General features: G+C 48.0%; 1 protein-coding gene and 1 long non-coding RNA gene across 2 annotated transcripts; both read right to left on the bottom strand.

Moving 5' to 3' along the window:
• LOC147890241 (uncharacterized) lies at nt 1-21,409 on the bottom strand. The gene is made up of 4 exons (XR_015542794.1): nt 20,981-21,409; nt 5,569-5,697; nt 5,282-5,464; nt 1-162 (listed from the first exon to the last, which is right to left on the bottom strand). It is a non-coding gene; the product is annotated as an uncharacterized LOC147890241 (long non-coding RNA).
• On the bottom strand, nt 5,930-6,775 carry LOC147890242 (protein HEAT INTOLERANT 4-like). Its single transcript, XM_087391009.1, has 4 exons — nt 6,550-6,775; nt 6,411-6,449; nt 6,112-6,174; nt 5,930-5,983 (listed from the first exon to the last, which is right to left on the bottom strand). Exons 1-4 carry the CDS (start codon nt 6,766-6,768, stop codon nt 5,930-5,932), a joined length of 375 nt encoding a protein of 124 aa, XP_087247135.1. The 5' UTR covers nt 6,769-6,775.
• Nucleotides 21,410-23,691: the final 2,282 nt, after the last annotated feature.

The raw sequence follows: 23,691 nt of genomic DNA, 5'->3' as shown, positions 1-23,691 counted from the left end.
AAGTTTCAAATTATACTCCATATTTTTCCTGACATTATTGCCTATATCTCTTCTCAAAGTATTAAAGTTTGCTTTGAGAAGCTTATATGCATCAAGCTCACTTCGAGTACCAAAGTACTTCATCAAAATTGTCTCTTGATCCTCTTGGTTAAATTCGTATACCTGACATGCAAAATGACATAAAGTTAGAAGTTACTTAAATTGATATAATTAATTATTTGAATGAAAATTATTATAATATATTAAAAAGAATACTTGCATATTGCTCGAGGATGTTGTCACAACTTACCTAAATTTAGAATCTTTGTACATACCCATCAATACAAGAAACTTGGAACCATACAAGTAGTGTCCAAACCTTCAAAGAATACACAACATAGAGTTCTTTTTTTAGTATGGACCAACGATATTGGGTGTCGTCTAGCTTGTTTCTCTCAAAAGCTACAGGTCTGCCCTCTTGGAATAAAGTTACCCCAATCACAAAATCACTCGCATCGACCTCTAAAACATAAGGCCGCGTAAGATCGGGTAATGCAAGAATGGGTGCTTCCTTAATAGTTAACTTCAATGTTTCAAAAGCCTAGTTTGTAGTTAGTAAAATTGTGAGAGCTCCCCCGATCAAAGAGAATGTGAACTCTTTGGTCCCTAACTTCTCCATAATCGCAAAAAAGATCATGGGAACCAAATAACGAATTATTAAAGGTGAAATTACAAGAAAGTGGATAAGTAATGACATTTAGAGAAATACATGTCATCGAAACTTAATTAGCTCCCTTATCTTTTGTACCTAGACTCGCATGGAGCTTCGGTCTTGACGCTTGCATCTGGTTCTTTAGGTCAATCATTCCTAGTGTGGCCCCACTCCTCTCATATGAAACGTCCTTTCTTTAACTTCAATGTACAAAGGAAACGGGCACAACCATTCTTCGTTTGAGTCGAATTCTTCTTAGAGGCGTTGTCTATAGACTTCGACTCCCCGGTACCAAGGGTAGACTGGAAGAACTTCCTCTTGTTCTTCCCACTCCTGTCGGCAATTCTGGTTGATCCATCTTTGTAGCTCTGGTCTGCAAATCTCGAAACCTCTGAAGATAAACCTCAAAAATCAGATTCAGCTTGGACATATCAAGGGCTTTGAGCTTGCCTACGATATCATAATCTTCCTCCTTCAGAAACTTTCTTGAAGACCCCTTCGAATTCTATCCATGTTGCAGGTTTGGGTCAGAGTTCCTTCCACCACAATAAAGCCTTTCCTAACATATACCCTACTGCAAGCTGTATTTTCTTATCATCTAGGTAAGGGTGAAACTGGAAGTGTACTTGCCACTTGTGCAACCAAGTGTCAACAACCTCCTCGTTGGCACGAGACTTCTGATCTCTAGGAAAAGGATCTGGAGTGATATTCCGGAACTGAAGCATCCACATGCATGAGCGCTTGAACAGTGCTAGTCAAAAGTGTGAGTGTAGTCTGAATCCCTTGAGTTGCTGTGTCAACCCCGTTTGATTCGTGTTAACCTGCTCAAACTTTTCATCCAGAGCAGTGGTGAATTCACTGAAGGCAGTCTTCGTAATCAAATCATCGTAGAGGCCTTGGTCATCCTCATCATGGTAGTTCATATCTTGATCACCCATAACGAGCCCAAGGTCTACAGAATCAGCCATAACTGAAATTAGATCTGATGAAGAAAGTAGGCTGAGAGAAAAAAAGTAACAGGTGGTCTCAAAACTGGGAGACTGAAACAGAGAGATAAGTTGACGAAATAGAGGTGACGAAAGAAAGAGGGCTGGCTGGACGAAAGGAAAAGGGGCTGGCTGAAGCTATCGATCACTGAACCCAGCTCCTGGCTGTGCCGTATGGATATCTGCAGCAGGTGGTACCAGAGAGTGAAATCGAAAAGAGGGGTGTGGAGGGGTAGAGACTTGTGCACAAGTCACGAGAAGGGGAGGAGCTGCCGCTGCGCTATGCTTTAGAATGGGTGGGCAAAGCTTCTAGAGAGCTCAGCTTTCTAAAAGGCCCACCCTCCTAAGTTGGAGGGGTGGTGCTTTTTATAGCTTCCAGCCCCCCTCGAATTAGCTCAGCCTTGATTGCGACCAGCCCCAACCCATGACGCACCCCACGACTCACCCCTTGGCTGTGAACTGCTCCAGCCTATGGCGCCCTCCTGGTCTCTGCTCAGCCCCTCTGCTCAGCCCGACCGTACCTGGGTTCAATTGAAGCTCTGCCTCAGCCCATCGCTTAGCTTCTCTCCTACAATCGCTTCTCTCCTGTAATCCTCTCCGCCCTCTCCAAGCTACACCTCGTGTTCTCTCACCTAGCTCCTCACTTCAGCACCGAATTCACTCACTCTCTGCTATTTATGTCATCACATTTGTTCCGTACTGTTTCAACCCTCCCAAGAGTTTCTAACCTGCCAGGTATGATCTAAGGTGTGCTCCCCACATGGCCAAAATCGATTAAGGATCACAAGCACAAGTTTGAGGCACTTTATGAGCAAAATCCTGGTAGAGGCCAACAACTAGCACTCTACAAGCAACTAACATCCTAGAAATGCCGGACTGATTTGAGGACAATTGTTAAAAATATTGCTTTTGCCATGGTGATTGAAGTAGAGACAAGCTTAAAAGTGTCACCAAAACCTAGTACCATGCAAAGGCCCACTCCAGTTTTCTTATCACCAAAATCACAACGTCCTGTTAGCAAAAGAGTACAATAGCAGCTTGTTGGTGGTCCCCGCAGTTGCATCAACACCAGGTACCAATCCCTGTAGTCCACATTTTCAAAGAATTTCCAAAATAATGGGCAAAAATAATTTTATGTTCTTGACCTTGTTGGTTAGGAGAAGAATCTATGTTAAAAGAAGGCTATGTACTAGAGGTTGAAGGTTGTATAGGAGGAATTGAGAGAGACAAAGAAGATGAAGACAAAATCTTCCATTCTAAGTCAACATATTGATGGTAGATGCTACCGTTCTCTCTTCTAATACTTTATGTGCATGTGCTCCCTCAAGATCTTTACATCCCACCAAGGGCATGTGTTCTCCCCCATGAATTGGCATGCATCTGCTGATATGGTAGCAATACTTGCTGCCATATGGCAGATCATATGAATATCATGCAAATCATATGAATACCCTAAATTCCAAGGTGTCAACTCCTTGTCCTTCTCATAGGGATGCTCAAATGTGGGGCCTTGACCCATAAAATTTGATAGGAAACAGAGGGCTGATTGGGAATTTGAGACCCTTCAGAAATAACCAACAAAATTGATATGCTCTAAGAATGAAGCATCTATAAGATGCTATGTGAAAGAGCGACTGAGAAGATATCAACACACAAGATAGAACTCAAGATGGATGTTCAAATTAGATTTGCACCTGGTGGACGACTCAATGACAAAGTACAAGAGACCAACAATTCGAGGTACTCGTGTATTGGCAGGTAAACTAACTCTCTCTCCTGCTCACTACTAACTGAACTATGAGAATGATGCACTCAATACACAAGTGATGCTGTGGATGTGAGTCAGAGAATTAGAGGAAGAGAATACAGCAGGCTTGTGAAGAGGAATATATAACTAAATGAATGAATGCCCAAAGGGCTGAATACAACTATATGAAACCCTTACTACAAAACTGTATGAAGGACTGAAACCCTCACTACAAAATTGTAATGGAAAGAGACTATATGGAGAAATCCTCACTAGATGATCCCTATGGATCCAAGGCTACCCTACTGGTCTACTATTGGGAGTCCTGGATACTCATCTAGGCGACCCACTGAAGGCCCAAGAAGATGGATGTGAAGAAATGGCCAAGGGGATGGCCTTTCATAGGCTCCCTTGCACCCTTAATAGACCGACTGGAGGGTTGCTGGACTGACTGGATCAGTCTACTGCTGCATTGACTCGGACTGCAAATTTTAGGGATAATTTCTTCCGCAGCAAGGCAGGCAGTGGGCACCCTTTCTAGTGGTATGTGGAGTTTGCTGACTTCGCAGACTTGTGCACACAAGTACATAATATAGACCAGAGAATATCCAAAGCAAGATAGGCAAACCAAAATGCATGACCATGCTCCACAAAGGTGTGGACTGGTCAAGGACAACATTGTCACAAGCTCCGTCTTGGCCTACTTATAACCCCAGATGGCTTCATAAACTGAGCAAACCGAGTGAAAATACCTGCTGCTATCATTGCTGCAAACTCACTCTCATTCGTTTGCCTAAGGCAAGCTTTGATGGATGGGTGAGGCAATGAGCCAAAGTGGCTCCTAGTTATAGGTGAGGGAGGGGTAGTCTATCCTCTCCTAAACCTTTTTTGCTGACCATTCACTAGAGAAAGATGACTAAGGTTGGCTTTGCTGACCCAGATCTAGGACTAACCTAGCCCTTATTCACCCAAGCAAACCTGCTGCAGAGCCAACAAGCTGGCTGACCCTCTTCCTGCAGTAAACCAGCCCCTAGGGAGTCAAATCTGGCCCTTGTCCAAGTCTTCCAGATAGGACTTCTCCAGCCCATAAACCTCCATGAGCCAAGCCATCAGCCTTCCATGGCTGGGCATTCATTTGCCACATATGGCAGTCATGCTTGTTGCCCATATGACAGACCATAGGTAGCCCTTAGGTAGACAACCATGCGGCTGCATGCAATGCCCGTGTGGCATCTGCATCAGTCTTCAAAATAAATCCAAGGAGCATCCAAGGGTGTCAAGCCTTGTTGCGCTCCCCCTTTGCAGACTCACACCTAGGGCATGGACCCTTCTGTCATGACACCCCCAGTCAATGACCACCAGTAGACCCACACCCTCATGGCCAAGATATCCTACAGCTGCTCCCTTGGAAAAAACACTCGAGCTGTACACCCACACGTCCTGCTTGTCCTATTACACTCCCTGATCAAGTGGCACTGAACCTCCGTGTGCTCCATCCAAACAGCGTCCATCTAATCTCCATTTGAGCCTGAGAGGAGCACAGATGTTGCTCTAAGCTCCATGAAAGAAAAGCATTCCCATGAAAGACTGTTGGAATTCATCAGGTACATCCTGAAAGATCAAAACTGCCTCGACAAGCTCAATTGTTATTAAGATGTTACTTCACAACAATTATGATACTTCCATCTTGGGACCATTGAGCTGAAGAACCATTGGCAATGATGGAAAACTACAAATACAAAGAAATGACATTTAAAACCCATGATCACATTGACCTAATTTTTTGAGTCCAAGCATGTCAGAACATAATAGACTTCCTCAAGCTTTACCCTTGATCAAAAGAATGGCTGTACATACATATGTAAGCTTGCTTTGCTCCTATGTAAGACTGCCCCAGATGGTTGATTTGTAACCTTGAAGCCGCCACGAATTTATGGAGATGGACAAAACAGGAAGAGAAAATCCTCAGATGCAGGATGATAAAATATCCTGCTAAAGCACCTCTGATGCTTTACCATAATACCGATTGATAAATGGGACCTGTGAATTCCATTTAAACAGATGAGATATTGTAGCAAACGTAAGAATACAACACAGCAGAGAAATTCTGAAAATGAGAGAGAGAGAGAGAGAGAAAGTAAAACCTTTAGATTGGAAATATCTGGTGTTCTTGGACTACGAACAGGGTAGAATTTGTAGAAGCGCATGTTTTCATAAGAAGCTTTTGTCTCTGGACTCATCTATTCAATCTCTTTCCGCCTGTCTTCCTTTGCCTGCAAGTCACCAAATATGTTGAATATACTTATCGCATTAAACAAACCCACTTATCCTATCACGGGTTCCAATTTGAAAATCCTATTATACAATCCAAAGTTAATTAGGTCTGGAAACGTCACAGATAACCCAAGTACTAAATCTACTCATCCCATGGTCTACCCTCCATCCTCAATAAAACAGTAACAAGTACAAATATGTGCAAGAGTTTTTCTGGTATCAGGCAGTTTATCAAACCTGTCTTTGCTGCTTCTCTTCATCAGAGATGGTCTGCTTAAAAAACACCTTAAAGAAAGCAGTTATCAAAAATCAGAATCCAACAACCTTAAACAATGATGTATAACGAGCATCAGTAAAGATTGTGCATCATTCACACGAAAAGTCATCTATGTAATATTCAATAGAAGCTATACTTTAAACTTGTCATTCTCTTCTAAAGGAAGGGCTTCGTCTTTCACCAAAGATTCAGAGAACTCCTGCGAAGGCCAATCAAGACATATCACCAAATGGCTGGGCAACAATTAGTCATTGCAAGTCTCCAAATCAAGACTCAACGGTGCATACATTTCATCTGCTTTGGATTTCCTCTCAGTTAAGCTACCCTGATGAAGATTTCACAGAAGTAGAAAAGCACTCTCATTTTTTTCTTTCTTGAGAAGATTCTTTTAAACCAAAATTCTCTCGAAAACAAACTCTGACATCTTAGATATACCTCAAGTTCATCCACTTCCCAGTCAAACTCAGTTAGCAACTGCAACAGTACAAAATAGCTATAATGATAGTGATAACAACCAATCATAAAAAATATATTCTTGGGAAATAGGTGCACAACAAAGAGGAATCACACTTACGGGTGGTCTTCCATCATCAAAAGGGTACATGATGGACACTACAGTGTTAGGTTCAACCTGCTTTTCCTTCATGGGATTGCTGAAATTTAAGTCCCCACTAGGGAAGAAGGCAAGCTCAGCTATCATATACTTGGCATTGAGTGCAAATTGTATTTCCGAAGTACCCAAGTTTTGCATCGATTTCTCCTTAGCTTCTAGGATCGACCAACAAGCTACCATTTTGTTTGACTCTTTTTTTTTTGCCGAAAAAACAGTGCTGATTATATTACTTCGAAAACAAGATACATGAGGTCAGCTTTGCAACTGACGGGACTGCGTTCACAAATCGGATGCAGCCCAAAAAGGAAACAAAAAGTAAAGCTCTCTCTCACGGAGGGATCAGGCGAGTGTGAATGAACAGCCAAAGAGGTGGTGAATAGCGCCACTGAAGGCCCTGCGAAGTATGCTCGAAGAAGAGGCCCTGTGTGTCCCAATCACGGAGGAAACGTCTCCGCTTCTCCCGGCCAGCCTGGGAGTCACCCTGTATCTGGTCCCATTGGCCTCTGAGGGTGTGTATAATCTCACTCCAGATGTCAGTCATGACTTGGGCAGTCGAAAGGGAGGTGCCACCGAGGATCTGCACGTAGCGCGAGGTCCACATGTGCCATCCTGTGATGCTGCTAATAATCTCCCAGACTGGCTGCCTCTCTTGAGAACCTGTGTCAGCCTCTGCCAGGTGTGGCGGAATGCTCTCGAGCGGCCCCCACGTCCCCTGTGTGATAAGGAATGTGGGGTCCTGCGAACATGCCTCGAACAAGTGATGGAAGCCAGGTGCGGTGCTGCACCAGCAGAACGCGTCCCAAGTGATCATACCTAGCTCCGGTGCTGCACGAGTAAGGATCCCAAAGGTCCACCTCCACACTTCTTGGGCGCGAGTGCAGCTCCACAGGCAGTGTTTTGGTGACTCCTCGTCCTCATGACAGATCTGGCAGCGTCCATCGTGACCCACCTGTCGCAACCAGCTCCCCACTGGAAGACCTTTATGGGCGAGAAGCCAAAGGAAGTAGGAGATCTTCCGCGGCCGCCAGCTCTCCCACAAGGCCTCCCAGAAGGCCTGCAAAAAAAGCCTGGAGATACCCTGAGCATACCAACTGGGCCGTTGGGTGGGCGGGCGGGCGGCTTTGCATCCTCCCGAGAACTCTCCTGCCCAATGTCGTGCTGTGGGCGAAGAAAGAGGTCGGCCCCTGACCTGTCACAATCTCTGGCCATCTCCACTCTCCTGGGTCCCAATCAAGCTCTGACAAGGCCCGCCCCTCCTAGAGCCAGAGTCGCCATAACTGCATCTGATCCTGCTCTATACTAGGGGTCCGCCAAACCTTCCCCACGAGGCCTACGACCCGAACCCTCTGCCATGGGAGTAGTGGGTCGATGAGCACATCCTCTCTCCTGAGTCGGCCGTCCCCCGTAACCGCGAAAAAGGAAACCGAAGTGTCGTCCATCCGACCTGCAACCACCAATGGGATGCCACGGGGGGTGAACTGTCCCAACCAACGGTCATCACCAAGCATAAGGGTTTGAATCTCGGGTGGAACCAACCAACCGGCTGGAATCGCTCCCTCTATCTCCGAGCGTCTCACCTGAGCTCCACGGGCACCTCCAGCTGCGACTGCTAGAGCAGCGGTATCCAAGTGTCTGTACGTGTCTCTCCAAACTCGAAGGGACCGGGCTGGCCCCCGCATCCAGCCGTCCCACCTGATGTGTGATCTCTCCCCCAGCTGAAGGCCCTCGGCATCTCTGACCTGGTCGTTCCAGATGAGCGGCTGGCAATCGATCTCCTCCTGACAGCTAGGAGGGGACTGAATGAGACTGAGGCGAAGCCGCCTCCAAACCACGAGAAGGCTACGAACGAGTGGGGAGCGGGACTAAGTGAGCGGGGCAGAAGTGAAGATCCACCTGAGGGATGGTAGCCACTCTCCACCTCGGCGCGAGACACAAGAACCGACCCCTTGCTGAAGTAACATCTTCCACGTTTGCCCCCCGGGGGTCAAACCGCGGATAACTAACTTGCCCAGTAGGGCCTGACTCTGAAGCTCAGGATCGATGACCCCCAGGCCACCCTCAGCCTGCGGAAGAATGACTGTCTGCCAGGCAACCCTGGCTCTAGTATCTCTGAGACCATCCCCCCTAGACCACAGGAAGTTCCGGACCAACCTCCTAAGCTGTGCCACGCTGGATCTCGAGAAACACCAACAAGAAGCCACATACCATGCCGTGGCTAGGAGAACCTGGTTGACTACAAGAGCACGACCTGCGAGAGAGAGCTTAGCAGTGCTCCAGAAAGCCAGCTTTCGTCGAATGGAATCTAGCACCGGGAGAAACTGCTGAGCTGGTGTGATATCCAGGCCGACCTGAAAGCCCAGATATCTAGCTGTCTGTCCCCGTGGGATCCACCTGAAACCCAAAAACCTCCCCCATTGTGAGCATGCCCCGGGATTTGTGAGAAAACCAACTGATTTGTTCCAGTTGATTTTCGCACCTGCTGTCGAACAGAAGACCTCTAGGGCCAGCCTCACCCTCTCCAGCATCATCTCATCATCCTGAACATACAGTGCTGTGTCATCTGCATACTCCGAATCCAGGAGCTCCGTGTCCTCCCTGATGGGAAGGCGAACACCCCGGATCCTGATCGACCTCACCCGAAGGTAGTATGTCATGGCCTCGACGAAGAAGAGAAACAGGTAAGGAGCAAGGGGGCAACCCTGACGCACTGATCTCTCCAAACGGAATCGCTCTCCCATCCTGCCGCCGATGATGACCCTGCTGGAAGCCGTCCTGTATAACGCTGAAATACCCTGTATCCATCCTGTTGGGAACCCTAGTCGCTCCAGAGTACCCTCCAGGAAGGACCAGTCCACTCGATCGTAGGCCTTCTCAAAGTCGAGAAGTAGGATGGCTAAATGTGACCCGCTATGCTGAGCCCACTCCGCCGCCTCTGAGAAAGTGAAGACATTATCCAGGATACTGCGATCCTGGACAAAGCCTGTTTGAGTGTCATGAATGAGGTCAGGAAGTAGAGGCCGAACTCTGGCGCTGATCATCTTGGCAAGGATTTTGTAGGCAGTGGAGAGAAGAGTGATCGGGTGCCACTGACGGATCTCCTGTCGATCTCCTCCCTTCGGGATGAGGCAAATCAGTCCTGAGGAGAGGCTCTCTGGCATATATCCGCTGCTGAAAATCCTCTGGAGGGCTGCTAGGAGAGGCTGATGGATCTGATCCCAGAAGGAGGTGAAGAAAGCGCGAGATAGCCCATCCTCGCCAGGGCATTTCTGCCCATCGATGGCCATCAAGGCCTCCAACATCTCGTCAGTAGTGAACGGTGCCAACAACGACGCCTGCATGCTGGGCTGAACCAGGGCTGGAATATGCCTCCACACCTCCTCGCGGGAACGTCGAGTGCGAGGGGCAAGCTGCTCCTGCTGAAAAAGGGTCCTGTAGAAGTCAGTAGACAACCCCAAGACCTCACCCGGATCAGTAACGATGTGCCCCTCCGCTGTCCTCAGACTCCGTAGCTGATCACCTACTGCTCTCTGGCCATGCATCCTGAAGAACTCCCTGCACATCCGATCGCCCTTCCGAGCCCAGAATGAGAGGGAGGCGTGATAGGAAAACTATGAACGACGCTGGAGAGTCTCCTCAAGAAGGGCTCTGGCTCGAAGGGCCTGGATCCGAAGCTCCTCCGAGCCCGGGGCTGCCTGTTGGAGTCGCTGAATGGAAGCAAGGTCCCTACGAAGAGCTCTCTCTCTGCCCCACCACTCCTGTCGAACCTGAAGGGCTGCGAGCTGGCAAATCTGGCTAGACTCCTGCAAAGCCTGCGCCACCGAATCAACCAGATCCACGCACTCGCCCCAATCTCTGTCCCAAAGGCTACCGATACTACTGCGCACGTCCTCCCTCAAGAAGATGGAGTCGGGGATCCGGCACGAACGGGGAGGAAGGGACTGAGCTGCCGAATCTAATGATAAGAGCATAGGCGCGTGGTCGGAAAGTGTCGTCCATGGCACTATACCCGCCTGACCGCCTCTGCTGATGGCCCAATCACTGACATAAAATCTATCCAGTCTCTCCAGGAGTCTGCCTCCTTCCCTGCAAAAGCCCCACGAGAAGTCCAAGCTCCCGTGCCAACGGCGGAAGGGCGGGTCTCTCCAACTGTCCCTACCTATTGTCGCAAAGATAAAGGAGTCCCAAGCGGACTGCTCTGCCTGAGCCATACCTGTAAACTCTGGTCCTCTGCCCTGCTGGTCCTCCAAGGTCTCCAGATTGTTGAAGTCACCTCCAACAATCCAGGAATCCATGTCTGGGAGAATCCTTGTAAGTGTCCTCCAGAAGGTGGCTCTGCATCGAAGGTCTGTGGGAGCATAGATGTCGAGGATCCCTATTTTGGAACCCTCCAACTCTAGGCCTACCCAAAGGGCACGGCCTGGGATCAACGTACCATGACCAAAAACTCCCTGGGCTAACTGCTCGCACATGGAAGTACAGACACCGCCACTCCTCCCCTGTGCGCCGATCGAGGGATCCCAATAAGTGTGAGAGCGTCCAGGGAGAATCTTCCCGCAGCTACGGGAATGAGCCACAGAAAGCTTGTGCTCCTGGAGCAGAAGTATATCCAAGCGACCAATTACTGCTGGCTAAAGTTCCTGTCTCAAGATGAGCTTCCTAGGACCACGGGTGCCAGAAGAATGAAACCCGTTCACATTCCAGGAGGCAAGGTGTAGGCTCATGGTGAGGACTGGTAGGCTGCGAACAACTATCTGCTCGCGGCAGATGTCGATGAAGAAGCTGACATTTCGGAATGGAGGCACTGACGCTTATGAGAGGGTTTGGAGGGGGAGGCGGGGTCATCCTGCCCGTTCTTCAACCTTTAGCAAAGGCGTAAGGCCTTTAGTGCCATGAACAAACGCTTTCTCGAGCCAACTCGAGATCTCTGAAGTAGTCATCCCGTAGAAGGCTCGGAGTTTCTGAGGGGTCCAGGCTCTGACATCCTGGGGGAGGGGCCACGACAGAGGGGGCCTGAGGATCACAATCAGTCTGAAGCGTTTGGCGGCGCAACGCCACCGCAGGCGCACGTCACCCTCGGACCACTGAGTCTCGAGAAGCTGTCCACCGGACAGACCTATCCAGGAGCAAATCTGAGCGTGCGTCTGCTCTCTGAGAGCCTCCCAGACCAAGTCGTCTATCCAAGTCTCGGTGCCGTCGCTGAGAAATGTGAAAGCAAAGCTAGGGCCATCCCTCGGGGCCAAGGCTGCGATCTTCCCATCCGCCCCTTTACGGAGCAGGAAGATACTGATGTCGAGACAAGCAAGGAAGGTCCCAAGGTCGACCACATCCAAGTAGTCCCAGGGGCCAGATCTGTAGAAGTCGCGAGGAAGCTCTCTCTCCTAAAGCTGAGGCCCACCAGAGTCTGCAACTGAGGGGCTAGCAGACAGGGAAGACTGCTCCAATGGTGGTGTAGATTCAGGGTGACCTGCCTGTGGAGGGGAAGGGGGAGGTGGTTGGGGGGTAGGCAACTCAGACTCCACGGAGGCGACTAGCGGGGGGGTGGAGGAGGGGAGTGGGGGCTGCCCGCGGCTGAGGAACCATCGGTACAGCTGACATTGCAGGAGAGCTGAGAGAGGCGGGGGGGGGGGGGGGGGGAAATGGGGCTGCACCTGGGACTGGGGCTGAGAAGGAAGAGGAGGAGACTGAAGAGAAAGAGGCGGGGGCTGATGCTACGAGTCGAGAAGAGGGGGGTGCCCCTGTGGAAGGGGTTGGGACTGAGTGGAAGGGGACTGGGGAGCGGAAGAGAGGGGGACCTGAGGCTATGGAGGGCGGGCTACCGTCGAAGAAGAAGCTCTCCCAGGACCCTGGGGCGGCTGCCTGTCAGGTCTCTGAAGCGCTGCTGCAGGTTGGGTGACCTCTGTCTCCTTGCCTTTTTCGGAAATCTTCTTATTCTTTCCTCTTTTCCTTCTGACCTCAGTCCAACCACCAGCTATCTCTGGACCGGACTCCGGCTGCCTCTGCTCCTCTTGACGTGGCTGTCCGGAGGGGGAGGGAGGGGGCGGAGGGAGAGGGAGCGGGGGGGGCCGAGAGGAACTGGAGAATCATGGACAAATAGCAGCTAGGTGCCCAAAGCCGTGACACCTCAGGCACTGGCCTGGCTGTCCTGTGACTACCATGCTCTGGGTAATGCTGCCGGCATCTGTCACGATCTCAATCACTGCAGGGAGAGACGCAGGGTCCGCCACAGCCACACGGACTCGAGGGGCTCCTGCCGTAGTAACCGCGTCGGCGAAAGTGTCATGCATAACCCAACCAAAGTGGGAGCCCAAGTCCCTGACAATCGGCCGCAGCTCAACAACAAGGCCTGGAAAAACTAGCGTCACTGGGTGGCGAGGTATGCGGAAACGAGCATCAAAATCCGCTGCACTGAATCCACGGTACCAAGGGACTATCATAATGATCTTTCCATCCATAGATGTGGAGAAACCAGCAATCAGGTTGCTCGCAGCTTTCGCAGTAGAGAGTTTAAGCCAGAAGATGCCCCTTCCCATAAGGGCCACCTCCTCAATGTGGCTGTCCTCTAGCATGAGAGTGGACTGGAGCCAGTCCCTGATGGCTGATCTGGAGGGGGAATGTCCAATGACTCTGCCATAGACAGAGGTAAGGGCAAAGTCATTGGCAACCTCCTGTACCCGAGACGATTGTTGCTCTGTCAAGATAACGCGGTAGGCATCTGGAGAGGGAGGGTCCGACTGGGCCTCCGGTTCCGGGCAAGGAGCCGCCATACCGCCAAGACAAACTGCGAGACCTCCGATGAAGAAGAGGCTACCACCCAAAAAAGGGGGGAGGATAGATGAGGGGGGTGGAACCTGGGTGTGATGAAGAAGGGTGAGGCGAAATGGGACGAAGCGAGTCGGGTGGGGGAAGCGGAGACGCAGGCGAGGGCGGAGTCGGAGGGCGGAGGCGGGAGTGGAGGCGGGGGTCGAAGGTGAGGGGGAGGGATGACCGTGGAAGCGAGGGCGGGAGGCCGGGAGGCGGAGGAGGCGGGGGTGGAGAGCGGGGTAGGGGCGGAGGATGGAGGGCGGAGGGGGTGAAGAGGCGAGGGCGGGGGACGGCTGAGGTGGGGCGGGGCGGGGCGGGGCGGAATGGCAGGGGGGCGGGGCGGAAGGGCGGGAGGGGCGAGGGGACGGGGCGGAAGGGCGAGAGGGGCGAGGGGCGGGCGGGCGGGTGGGGAGCGTGGCGAGAGGGAGGTGGAGAGCGAGGCAAGGGGCGAGGGGGGGTGGGTGGAGAGCGCAGCGAGGGGCGAGGGGCGAGGGGGGGCGGGTGGAGAACGAGGCGAGGGGGATGGGCGTAGCGAGGGCCGAGGGCGGGTGGGGAGCGAAGCGAGGGGCGGGGGAGGGCGTAGCGAGGGGGAGAGGTGAGACGGAGGGGCGAGGTAGGGGGGGCGGAGGGCGCAGCGAGGGGGTGAGACGGGAGGTGGGGGGGTGAGACGAGGGGCGGCGAGGGTCGAGGGCGGAGAGGCGAGGGGGTGAGGGCGGCCAAGGCGAGAGTGAGCAAGGGGAGGTAGAGGCTGCGGGAGGGAGGGAGAGGGCTCGCAGGAGCTCTTTCGATGATATCAATCACATCATTTTTGTTTGACTCTGACAAACTACCAGCGACTAATCCCACCCTTTCTTTAGCAAAAGATAAATACAGTCTTCAAATCTCCAAGGTGGATAAGCTTGGACAATCTGACCTAAAACAGCTTGGACAATCTAGATAAGCTTGGACAATCTGACCCAAATCCTTTTTATGATCCTTTTCCACCCAGCCTATGTCTTGGGAAGCTTGCTCCACCTGCACAGTTGGTCGCAGACACCTAGTCTCCCTCTACTTCGAAAGGGTACTATTAAGCGTTTAATATTTCCAAGTTGTCTTGATCTGGAAGAGTGCTGAGGGGATGCTGTACATGAGCATCCAATATGTCAATCAAAAATTCTTTTATGCCATGTTGCTCTTGCATAACACTTAGTGTAAGAAATCCTAGATTTACTATATTTAGAAATGTGCTAAGGAACAAAAAGGAGACTAAAATAGCAAAGAACAAGGAATAATTTGTATTGCTTGGGTGTCTGTAGTGTAGTTGTTGTGTGTCATCCATACAATTGGGCCTCTCTTATATAGAGAGTGAAGAGTCACACATGAAAAGGTGTGTACTCCAAAGTGTGTGCATGAAGAGGTGTGTACCCCTTGTGAAGGGTGTGACCCTTGATGAGAGGGTACATTACAATAGAAGTGTCTCTTCCATAGAATGTCTCTTGTGAAGGGTTGTGCCTCATAGGAAGTGTTCCGTCGAAAGGGCATACCCTTCCACAAGTGTCCATTCATCAAACCATCCATAAGTCTAGATATAGAGAAAGGAATACGTCACAGATCATGACATCCCCTCCCACTCAAAATAAGACCCTGGTGGAGATAATGAACTGGTGTAGAAAATATCACGGTAAATTCTGAAAATACTGCTGTAAAATGTCAAGGTATTGCTGTAAGTCTTCATCAGATTGCCAAGTAGCGTCGGAGTCGTCCAAATCTCACCAAAGAACAAGGAATTCTGTGATAAGTCGATGTCGAGTCTCTCGTTGTCGATGGTCCAGAATACGCTCAGGAATAAGGAGAACATAATCGTCTTTGATTTCTGGGACATAATCACCTGCAGGAGGAACTGCTTCATCACCTGGAATGTACGTCTTTAGCCAAGAAATATGAAATGTCGGATGGATTTTACCCCATGATGGTGGTAATTCCAATTTGTAACTTAAAGATGAAGTTTTCTTGATGATCCGGAAGGTCCATAGTATCTTGGTCGCAACTTAGGAAACACAGACTTAACCGTCTTATAGCGATGTGGGGCTACAAATAATAGCACCATGTCACCAATGTCAAATTCCACGTGACATCTATGTTTGTTGGCAGACCGTTGATACCGCTCTTGTGCTTTTCGCATATGATTCCTGACTTGGAGTAGAATGTCTTGCATTTCTTAAACCAGTTGATCAACTAGGGCCACTCGATGTTGAAGTACAAATTCGTTGGTACAATCGGAGTGTGTCCATAAAGCTGCTTGGAATGGAGTCATACTGATGGCACTATAGAAAGAGTTATTATAAGCAAACTCAAGGAGTGGTAGATACTCTTCCCAAGCTGCTAGGCTGTGCAGAAGTCCAAAAAGATCGAAGGGACCAATGAGTAGCTTGTTACATCAAATCCCCAAATTCTAAATGCATGACACATCTCCATAGCATTACGTGAAGCACCTCCTCAACTCTTTAAGTAGTTTATAACATGAAATGCATCTCCATAGCGATCCGTGAGCCACCTCCTCGACTCTTTAAGTAGCTCAGTTACATCAAATGCATGAAACATCTCCATAGCAGTGCGTGAAGCACCTCAGCGACTCTTTAAGTATCAAAAGGAATCCGAATAGTTTAGACTCCATTTTAATAGGCCATCTTATCTGAGATTCAAATGGAGCCTAAATTAATCAGACCCTTTCAATGCTCAAAGAGTCAATTAGGCCTTGCAAATGTGAGATTCAAATGGAACATAATGGAGTGTTAACTATTCAAAGGGGGTAGGATTGAGTGTCAAAAGGGATTGTAGTATTTGAGGCTCTCTTTACGCTTCATTTGAACTCACATAAGTTGGTCTAATGAAAGTGAGAGGCCAGTGTGTTTTTCCCCTGTGCTCACTTGGTCACACACATACCGTGAAGGGATCACTCCAGAACTTGGTTGACTCTTTCAGTCTGGCCATCTAATTCTGGGTGGTAGGCTGAACTGAATAGTAGAGTTGTTCCCAAAGATTCGAACAGTGAAATCCAAAAGTGACTGGTAAACTTAGGATCTCTATCGGATATGATATTCTTGGGCAATCCATGGTGTCGGAAGATGTGTTGTATGAAGAGTTTGGCGATGTCCGGAGCCTATGCACTGCTTTTGCAAGCAACAAAGTGAGCCATTTTGGACAATCTTTCAGTTGGAACTGGAAGCGGCTGAAGAGGTTCGGGGTTGCTGGCAAGGCTCAGGTGGATGGTATTTGCCATTCGAACAGCTTTGCCTTTCTTGTCTTGTGCTAGGGTAGCATCTTCTGTTTGGGAAGTGCTAGGTTCCATATTGGAATTTTGCTTTGGTCGCTTGGGACAATCGAACCATCTATGGTCGCCTGTACAAATGGTACAAAGTCCTTTTGTGCTAGAGTTGTTCTTCTTGTCAGTGGCCGCACCTTTATTTTCGGGATGACGGTGATGACTTTGTGAAGAAGAAGAGGCGCAATCCTTAGAGGAGTGCTTCTGTTAGAATCCAGGATACGATTTCTGAGACTTTTGGGGATCTTGAGATTGTCGCTGGGGTTATCTTAAAGGGCAAGCACCTTTAGCCATAGTAGAGTTTTTTCTAAACCTGGGGTTATCTTAAAGGGCAAGCACCTTTAGCCATAGTAGAGTTCTGTGTTCGATTAGCACTCTGCTTCCCTGTGTTTTGAAAATCTGTTGTGCGCTCTGCGTAAGCAATAGCGACAGCTGTGGTGGTGATGTTTGCTTTAAGGACATCAATGCGTAACGAGGGATTTAGGCCTGATATGAAAGCATGAAGGCCATCATCATCAATCTCCAACACCAATGTGGTGAACTGAGAAATGTAGGAAGACAGGGAGCCTGTTTGCTCCAACTGTCGGAGTTTTGAACGTGCTTGGAAGTCCGCATTGGCAAGTATGAACTGCTTACGGAGCACGTGTTCAAAACGTTCCCAGGTTAATACACTTTTACCGTCCTTTAAGCGTCTTTGCCACCATAGAAAAGCTATACCCTTAAGGAGGGAGGCTGCCAAGGCAATCTTTTTGCCTTCACTGAGGTCAACAGTATCAAAGTACATGCGCAATTTTGCAAGCCATTGGTCAACTGTTCGGCGATTGCGTTGACCAATGTAGGCTTCCGGAAGTTTAACATCAAGTCTTTTAGTTTTGGAAGCTTGGAGTAAACGGTAGAGGGCACGGAGTTCAGTGTTTTCTACCTCTGGTGGGAATGAATCCGCATAGTCGTCTGGTTGCATCATGTCATCCTCTGTATGTGTGGTACTGCGAGAATCTTGGAGTTGTTGGACTTTCTAGACCAAGTTGGAGATACTGTCCTGAAGCTGGGAAATTTGAAGTTGCAGTAGTGTTTCGCCTTGTATGTTGACTTCAGGGGTCTTTTTTGGACTTGGGTCGCTTATCTCCGGAGAGGCTGCAAGCGAGCGTTGCAACATATCTGAGGTCCCTGTGAGAAAAGCATGAACCTGCGCTCTAGTTTGTACCATTCCTTGAAGAAGATTCGGGCTGCTCCCTGAGGTTGCTCATGTCGGAGGGGGCAGGCGAGGCAAGATGGAACCACCCGTGGAAATCTGGTAAAGGAGGTCTTGTCTGAGGTAACACTGGTGATGCCGAAATGGGTGTTACCGCTCGTGAGAGTACAAGAGTAGGTTGCAAAGTCCACGGATCTAAGAAGGGATAAGAAGCTGCTGTCGGAAGTGGAGGATATCCAAGAGAAGGAGTGCCTTCAGAGTGTAAATACTGTCTTGGGGAAGGTACAACCTGTATAGGAGGATATCTGGGAGCTGAAGGAGGTGGAGAGTACCCTGGAGATGCTGAAGCTGAGGGGTAAAAGTCTCTCCAAAGATGGACAGCAAACTCGTGAGGAATATCGGGTTCTAGGTATCTACGTGTCTCATGGAACACAACCTAGACTGTGCTGAGAAGTAACGTAACTGAGGTGCCTCACGCAGAAGGTATAGGATGTGGTCCAAATCACTAGGAGGGCATGTGACACAGAAGACCCACGATGCCAAAGCTCCGAAATGGGCTGGTTGTGCAATCTGAACATGATATTGTGTGGTAGATGATGCCTGAGGTATCCTTGAAGGGACGGGTGAATTACCAGGGGTTTCCATGACGGGTGAATTACCAGGGGTTTCCATGCTTTAAGGAAGCGTCTTTCATTTGCTGTAATTTGATAATAAGCGTCAAATGACAATATGAAAGAGAATCCTTAGAAGTAGAATGGAAAGAATCCACTTGGCATTGATTTAATCTGCCAAGTTGCTGCGTAGAAAAGGCCTGCAGGTCGCTGCCGGAGTTTCATACTGCTGTCCTTGCAAATCCACGTGGATTTGTGAACCAAAAATAGGTGCCGGGTAGACTTTCGAAATAGGCAGGGGTGTTGGCAGAGGCTAGGTGCAGAAAAGGCAGATTTCCTGCGTTGATTTCAGAGAAACAATGCCTGTGGGGTGCGAGGAGCAGAGCTCGGCCTGGCTGGACAGGATTGGAAGGCAGCAACTCGGCGCTTGTCACAGGCTGTCTGCATCGTGATAGAGGGGCTGAACCGCTGCTGGTCAAAGGCAAGTAAGGTGACGAAAAAGGGGGGTCAGGCTGCGTATGGCGAAACAGGCTGCTGGCTACCAAGGGCTGATTCGCGGCAGCCTGGGCAGGGAATCTGGCGCTGATCTAGCGCTGCAGGGCTGGCAGGAAACCAGGGCAGCAAACCCCCCCGAGGGGGGGGGGGGCGGGGGGGGCTGCATATGGCGTGGAGACATGGCGGATCTTGCGTGACCAAAATCCGTACGGTCAAGGGAGGCGAGCCTGCGTGACAGCAATCCGTACGGGCGTCAAATGGATCGTCCTTTTTCGTTTGTGGCTGCCTAGGTTGGGTGGTTGCCAAAAATTAAAGTATGGGTTTAATTAACCCGTGGTAGTCTAAGGTAAGACCTAAGGTATGGGGCTAGGTTTTCCTTTTTAGCCCCTCTAGGTACCCTTTTTATGAGGTGCTTAGTGCCAAAAGGTGTGCCTATTCAAAGGGGTGTGACCCTTGGAATAGGTGTACCTTTTCATGAAGGGGTGTGTCCTTGTTTTTAAAAAGGGTGTCCCCACATGAAGAGGTGTGTCCTTTTTTCCATGATGGGGTGTGTCCCTTGGGTGAGGAGTCAAAACTCTTCATCAAAAGGTGTGTCCGATGGTGGAAAAGGTGCGTCCCTTGGTTTTGGGACAACCCAAGCATATGAAAAGACACGATTTTTATCGTGTCCATTCACATCAACTCATGATGTGTGGGAGATGGAGAGGCCATTGATGACTTTAAGCAAGATTGGCGCTAAAAATTTTTACGCTCATTCTCTCCATCTCTTCCATGCACAATGTGCACGGATATCCTTCTAGCGGAAAGAGATGTATCAAATAGGCGCTAGAAGGTGGGGGGGCATTTCCTACAGGCAGGAGCGAAATTTGCTCTGATACCACTGTAAGAAATCCTAGATTTACTATATTTAGAAACGTGCTAAGGAACAAAAAGGAGACTGAAATAGCAGAGAACAAGGAATAATTGTACTGCTTGGGTGTCTGTAGTGAAGCTGTCGTGTGTCATCCATACAACTGGGCCTCTCTTATATAGAGAGTGAAGAGTCACACATGAAAAGGTGTGTACTCCAAAGTGTATGTGCATGAAGAGGTGTGTACCCCTTGTGAAGGGTGTGGATGAGAGGGTACATTACAATAGAAGTGTCTCTTCCATAGAATGTCTCTTGTGAAGGGTTGTGCCTCAAAGGAAGTGTCCCGTCGAAAGGGCATACCCTTCCACAAGTGTCCATTCATCAAACCATCCATAAGTCTAGATATAGAGAAAGGAATACGTCACAGATCGTGACACTTAGCCTCGGCTGCTACTTTTGGGGAATTACTGTAAAGCTTGGGCTTTGAACTAAAGCACCGCCATGAAAATATAAGGCAAGTTGAGGGAAGAGAATGCTATGAGGCCATTAACCCTTGCTACTCAAAGAACACACTAGGGACAGGGAACTACATTATTTGTACAGTAGTTTCTATGAAAGAACCCTTAGAATCATCTGGTTATTTCTACAGCACCCACAAAGCAAAAAAAAGGCACCCTTTCACATTCCAAAGAAAAAGGCACAAGGGAAAAGAAAGATAACACTTGGCTCTTATCTCGTTCTAAACACAGTTTTACTTTCCCAAAGGTGTGTGAAGGTACTCTGGTGAATGATGACTCAAAACGAGTAATTGTCAAATTTGTAGACCTACCACAATTTACTTGCTAGTTGTCATTGCGCTACTAGACAAACGTGAACAGACTCTAAATACCATAATATGAGAAATTTTATTCAAGTTAATGGTCCCAATATCATCGCTTAATAGTGAGATGCTATGAAACAGAGGGAGAACTTACAGGACGCAAAATACCATTATTTGCCTATACGACAGTGACGGGTACTAGCAGAAACATGATACTAGCATTCCGTCCACCCTTAGCAATTGTGTTGAGTTATTAAGGGACATACAAATTGTCCTATATTTCATCGTATGAACATCAGTGCTTGGTCAAGAACATACTAACCGTCTAGACTAGTGAGTCGTAGTGGAGTTGAGGCGTGACATCGGCTTTCCTGTCTATTCCCGATGACAGCAGTTACGGCGCTAGATAGCCAGGTGTTCCCCACATGTTTGTCACCAACCGACTCTGTTCTCTTCCCATGCTTCGTGACAGCCCAAAATCTGACACCTTTGCTCGGAATTGATCGTCCAACAGGATGTTCTCGGGCTTTATGTCAAGATGCAAAATCCTTTCCTCGCATTCTTCGTGCAAATACGCTGGAGCACGAGCAGTCTCCAGCGCGATGCGATTCTTAAGGGGGAGAAAGGGGACATGGAGGGCCACCGATTGTGTCACAGAAAGATATCAATTGATTCTGTGGAAGACGGGGGGAATTGCATTTAGGCCCCATTTGGCACCCCGTCTTCCAACTTGAGTTGCACAAGAGTTCATCCTAAGAATATCCAAGATGTGGAAGACGGGGGAATCGGTTATGCCCCAAAAAACTATTTCCTCCAAAACATCTACATACCCAAAACTGACTCCCCTTTCCCGCCAAACAGCCTCATAAACCCTCTAGTTTTTTGAAAATTCTACCTAAAGGATAGTGCTGACATGTACTAGAAATGAGAATTCAAAGATTAGGATATATTTTTATGGGAAAGCATACAATATATGGATGTTGCATTATTGAACCTATTGATTCTTACTTTCTTAAAATTTTATTGAAAGAAATATGCTTTAGACTATAGATGGAGCAAGTTATGAATTCAACCTTTGGCTTCGAGTCATTCAAAATAGATTCTCAAGATTGGACTCCCAAACTCAAAACAAATGAAAGCTATGTGTGTGTGTATATCAACAAAAAGGCCATAGCCCATTCTAGGAATAATTAAAAGAGCCAGTATTAAGACGTATCCAGAGGAATTTGATCAAGCTTATCAATTCAAAGAAACCCCACTCTGTAAAGCCTCACAGAAATAATTTTTGTGCCTATTGGGAGTGGTGAACAAGACAATAGTTCAATTGATTTTGCCTTCACTCACAATCAAAGATTCATGTTGCTGAATTTGGATCTTGAAAAGGCCTATGATCAGGTTAATTGGGCACTTATTCTCAAGGTCATGCAAAGGATGGGGTTTGGGGGCGGCTTTTACAGGTTAACAGAAATCCTCTTCTCTAATACTTCGACTACCGTTTTTATCAATGGTTATTTGTATGACTCCTTTCCTCTTAAATGCTTTGTTCACCAAGCGTGTCCCTTTGCCCCCCTTCTTTTTGCAATTATAACAGATCTGCTGCTTAGGATGCTGGATTATCACCTGTCACAGGGATCTATCAGAGGACTTCCTCTTCTGTAGGGTACTTGTTTCTCTTCACAGTTGTTCGCTGATGATAATACACACATTTTGGTGGCTGAAAGGGAGAATTTGGATGCCCTGCTAGCTGGATGTTCATAGTTTTCTTATGTGTCGGATTCTCGAATTAATACGAGCAAGCCCACAGTTCTATATTTGCATTGGGACAGTGTACCTGATTGGCTTGCTTTGTATGATTTCCATTGCATTCCATTTGGCAGTGTCTTTCGGTATCTTGGCTATCCCATGGGAGTTCGAAGTACTATGAAGCAACGTCTTGACTGGAATCTTCAAAAGGTGCAAGGTAAATTCCATAAGTGGCAAGATTTAGACAAGATTTGTTAATCAATTCACACACATTGAACAAAAGCTCACACTTGGAAGAAATGTATTTTTTTATGCCCTTGATATTCCACACCCTTACTACTCGACAAGTTTGTCTTCCCTAGTAATTGAAGGATAAGAATATCTTCACTAAACTGCCATACATCTGCTCAATCCTAAGCCCAATGCCTTGCACTACTCCTATCAAGCTATCATTTTTGAACAAGCCTCAAACTTGCGACTTCAAACATTGGCAACCAATAGTGTCTGAGATGGGAATTTGTAGATTTAATGTATGTATTTCTATCATGAGCATGATCCTTATGAGTATTTTTGTATCCAAGCTAGCACACCAGATTGTTCATCTACACCCAAAAAAGCATTTTATCAATTCTCATTTGTGTCTGAAACATACAAACTGCTTGCTGATTTTATGTGTCTACACAAAACCCCCCAAAACCCACTTGATGAACTACATTGCTGGAAAAATTCTTGCTTACGAACAAGTGATGAGGAGAAGCATTGATTGCCCAAATGGTTTTTTAGCTCAACTGGTCAACAAAACCTTCTGGTAGTGGATTTTAGGTAAATTTGCTTTCAGATTTTGAGCTATCTGGTCCTGAAAATGTCAAAAGTGACTAAGATGTGCCATCATTTAATCCCTGTAATTCAAGGACCTACACAATTGGGTTTCAATCACCAACACAAATAAGTAAATCTTTTTACAAGGCCAAGCATCCAAATCAGGGAGAAGAGATATCAAATCATGTCTACTTATCACAAAGAACCAAAGAAATGTTGGAAGGATGATCAAAGAATTGTGGGTGTTCAAACATAACCTCGCATTAGGCAAAGATTTTTTTAGTACATGATGCATACACACAACCTCTTCCAGGACATAAGGCCTAACCCTAGAATCTTTACTAGACAAGACTAGTCCATCGAGCATATCAAGACTTGTCCATCGAGCATATCAAGAGTGAATCCAGCATTGTCCACATTGAAGTAGCGCACTACATGAATTTTACTAAATAAGACTAGTCCATTGAGCAT

This window comes from Dipteris shenzhenensis, chromosome 19 (genome assembly GCF_047967505.1).
Source record: "Dipteris shenzhenensis isolate YYH24624 ecotype China chromosome 19, Dip_SZ_1.0, whole genome shotgun sequence".
Classification (NCBI taxonomy): Eukaryota; Viridiplantae; Streptophyta; class Polypodiopsida; order Gleicheniales; family Dipteridaceae; genus Dipteris; species Dipteris shenzhenensis.
This window is presented reverse-complemented; position numbering and strand designations above follow the sequence as displayed.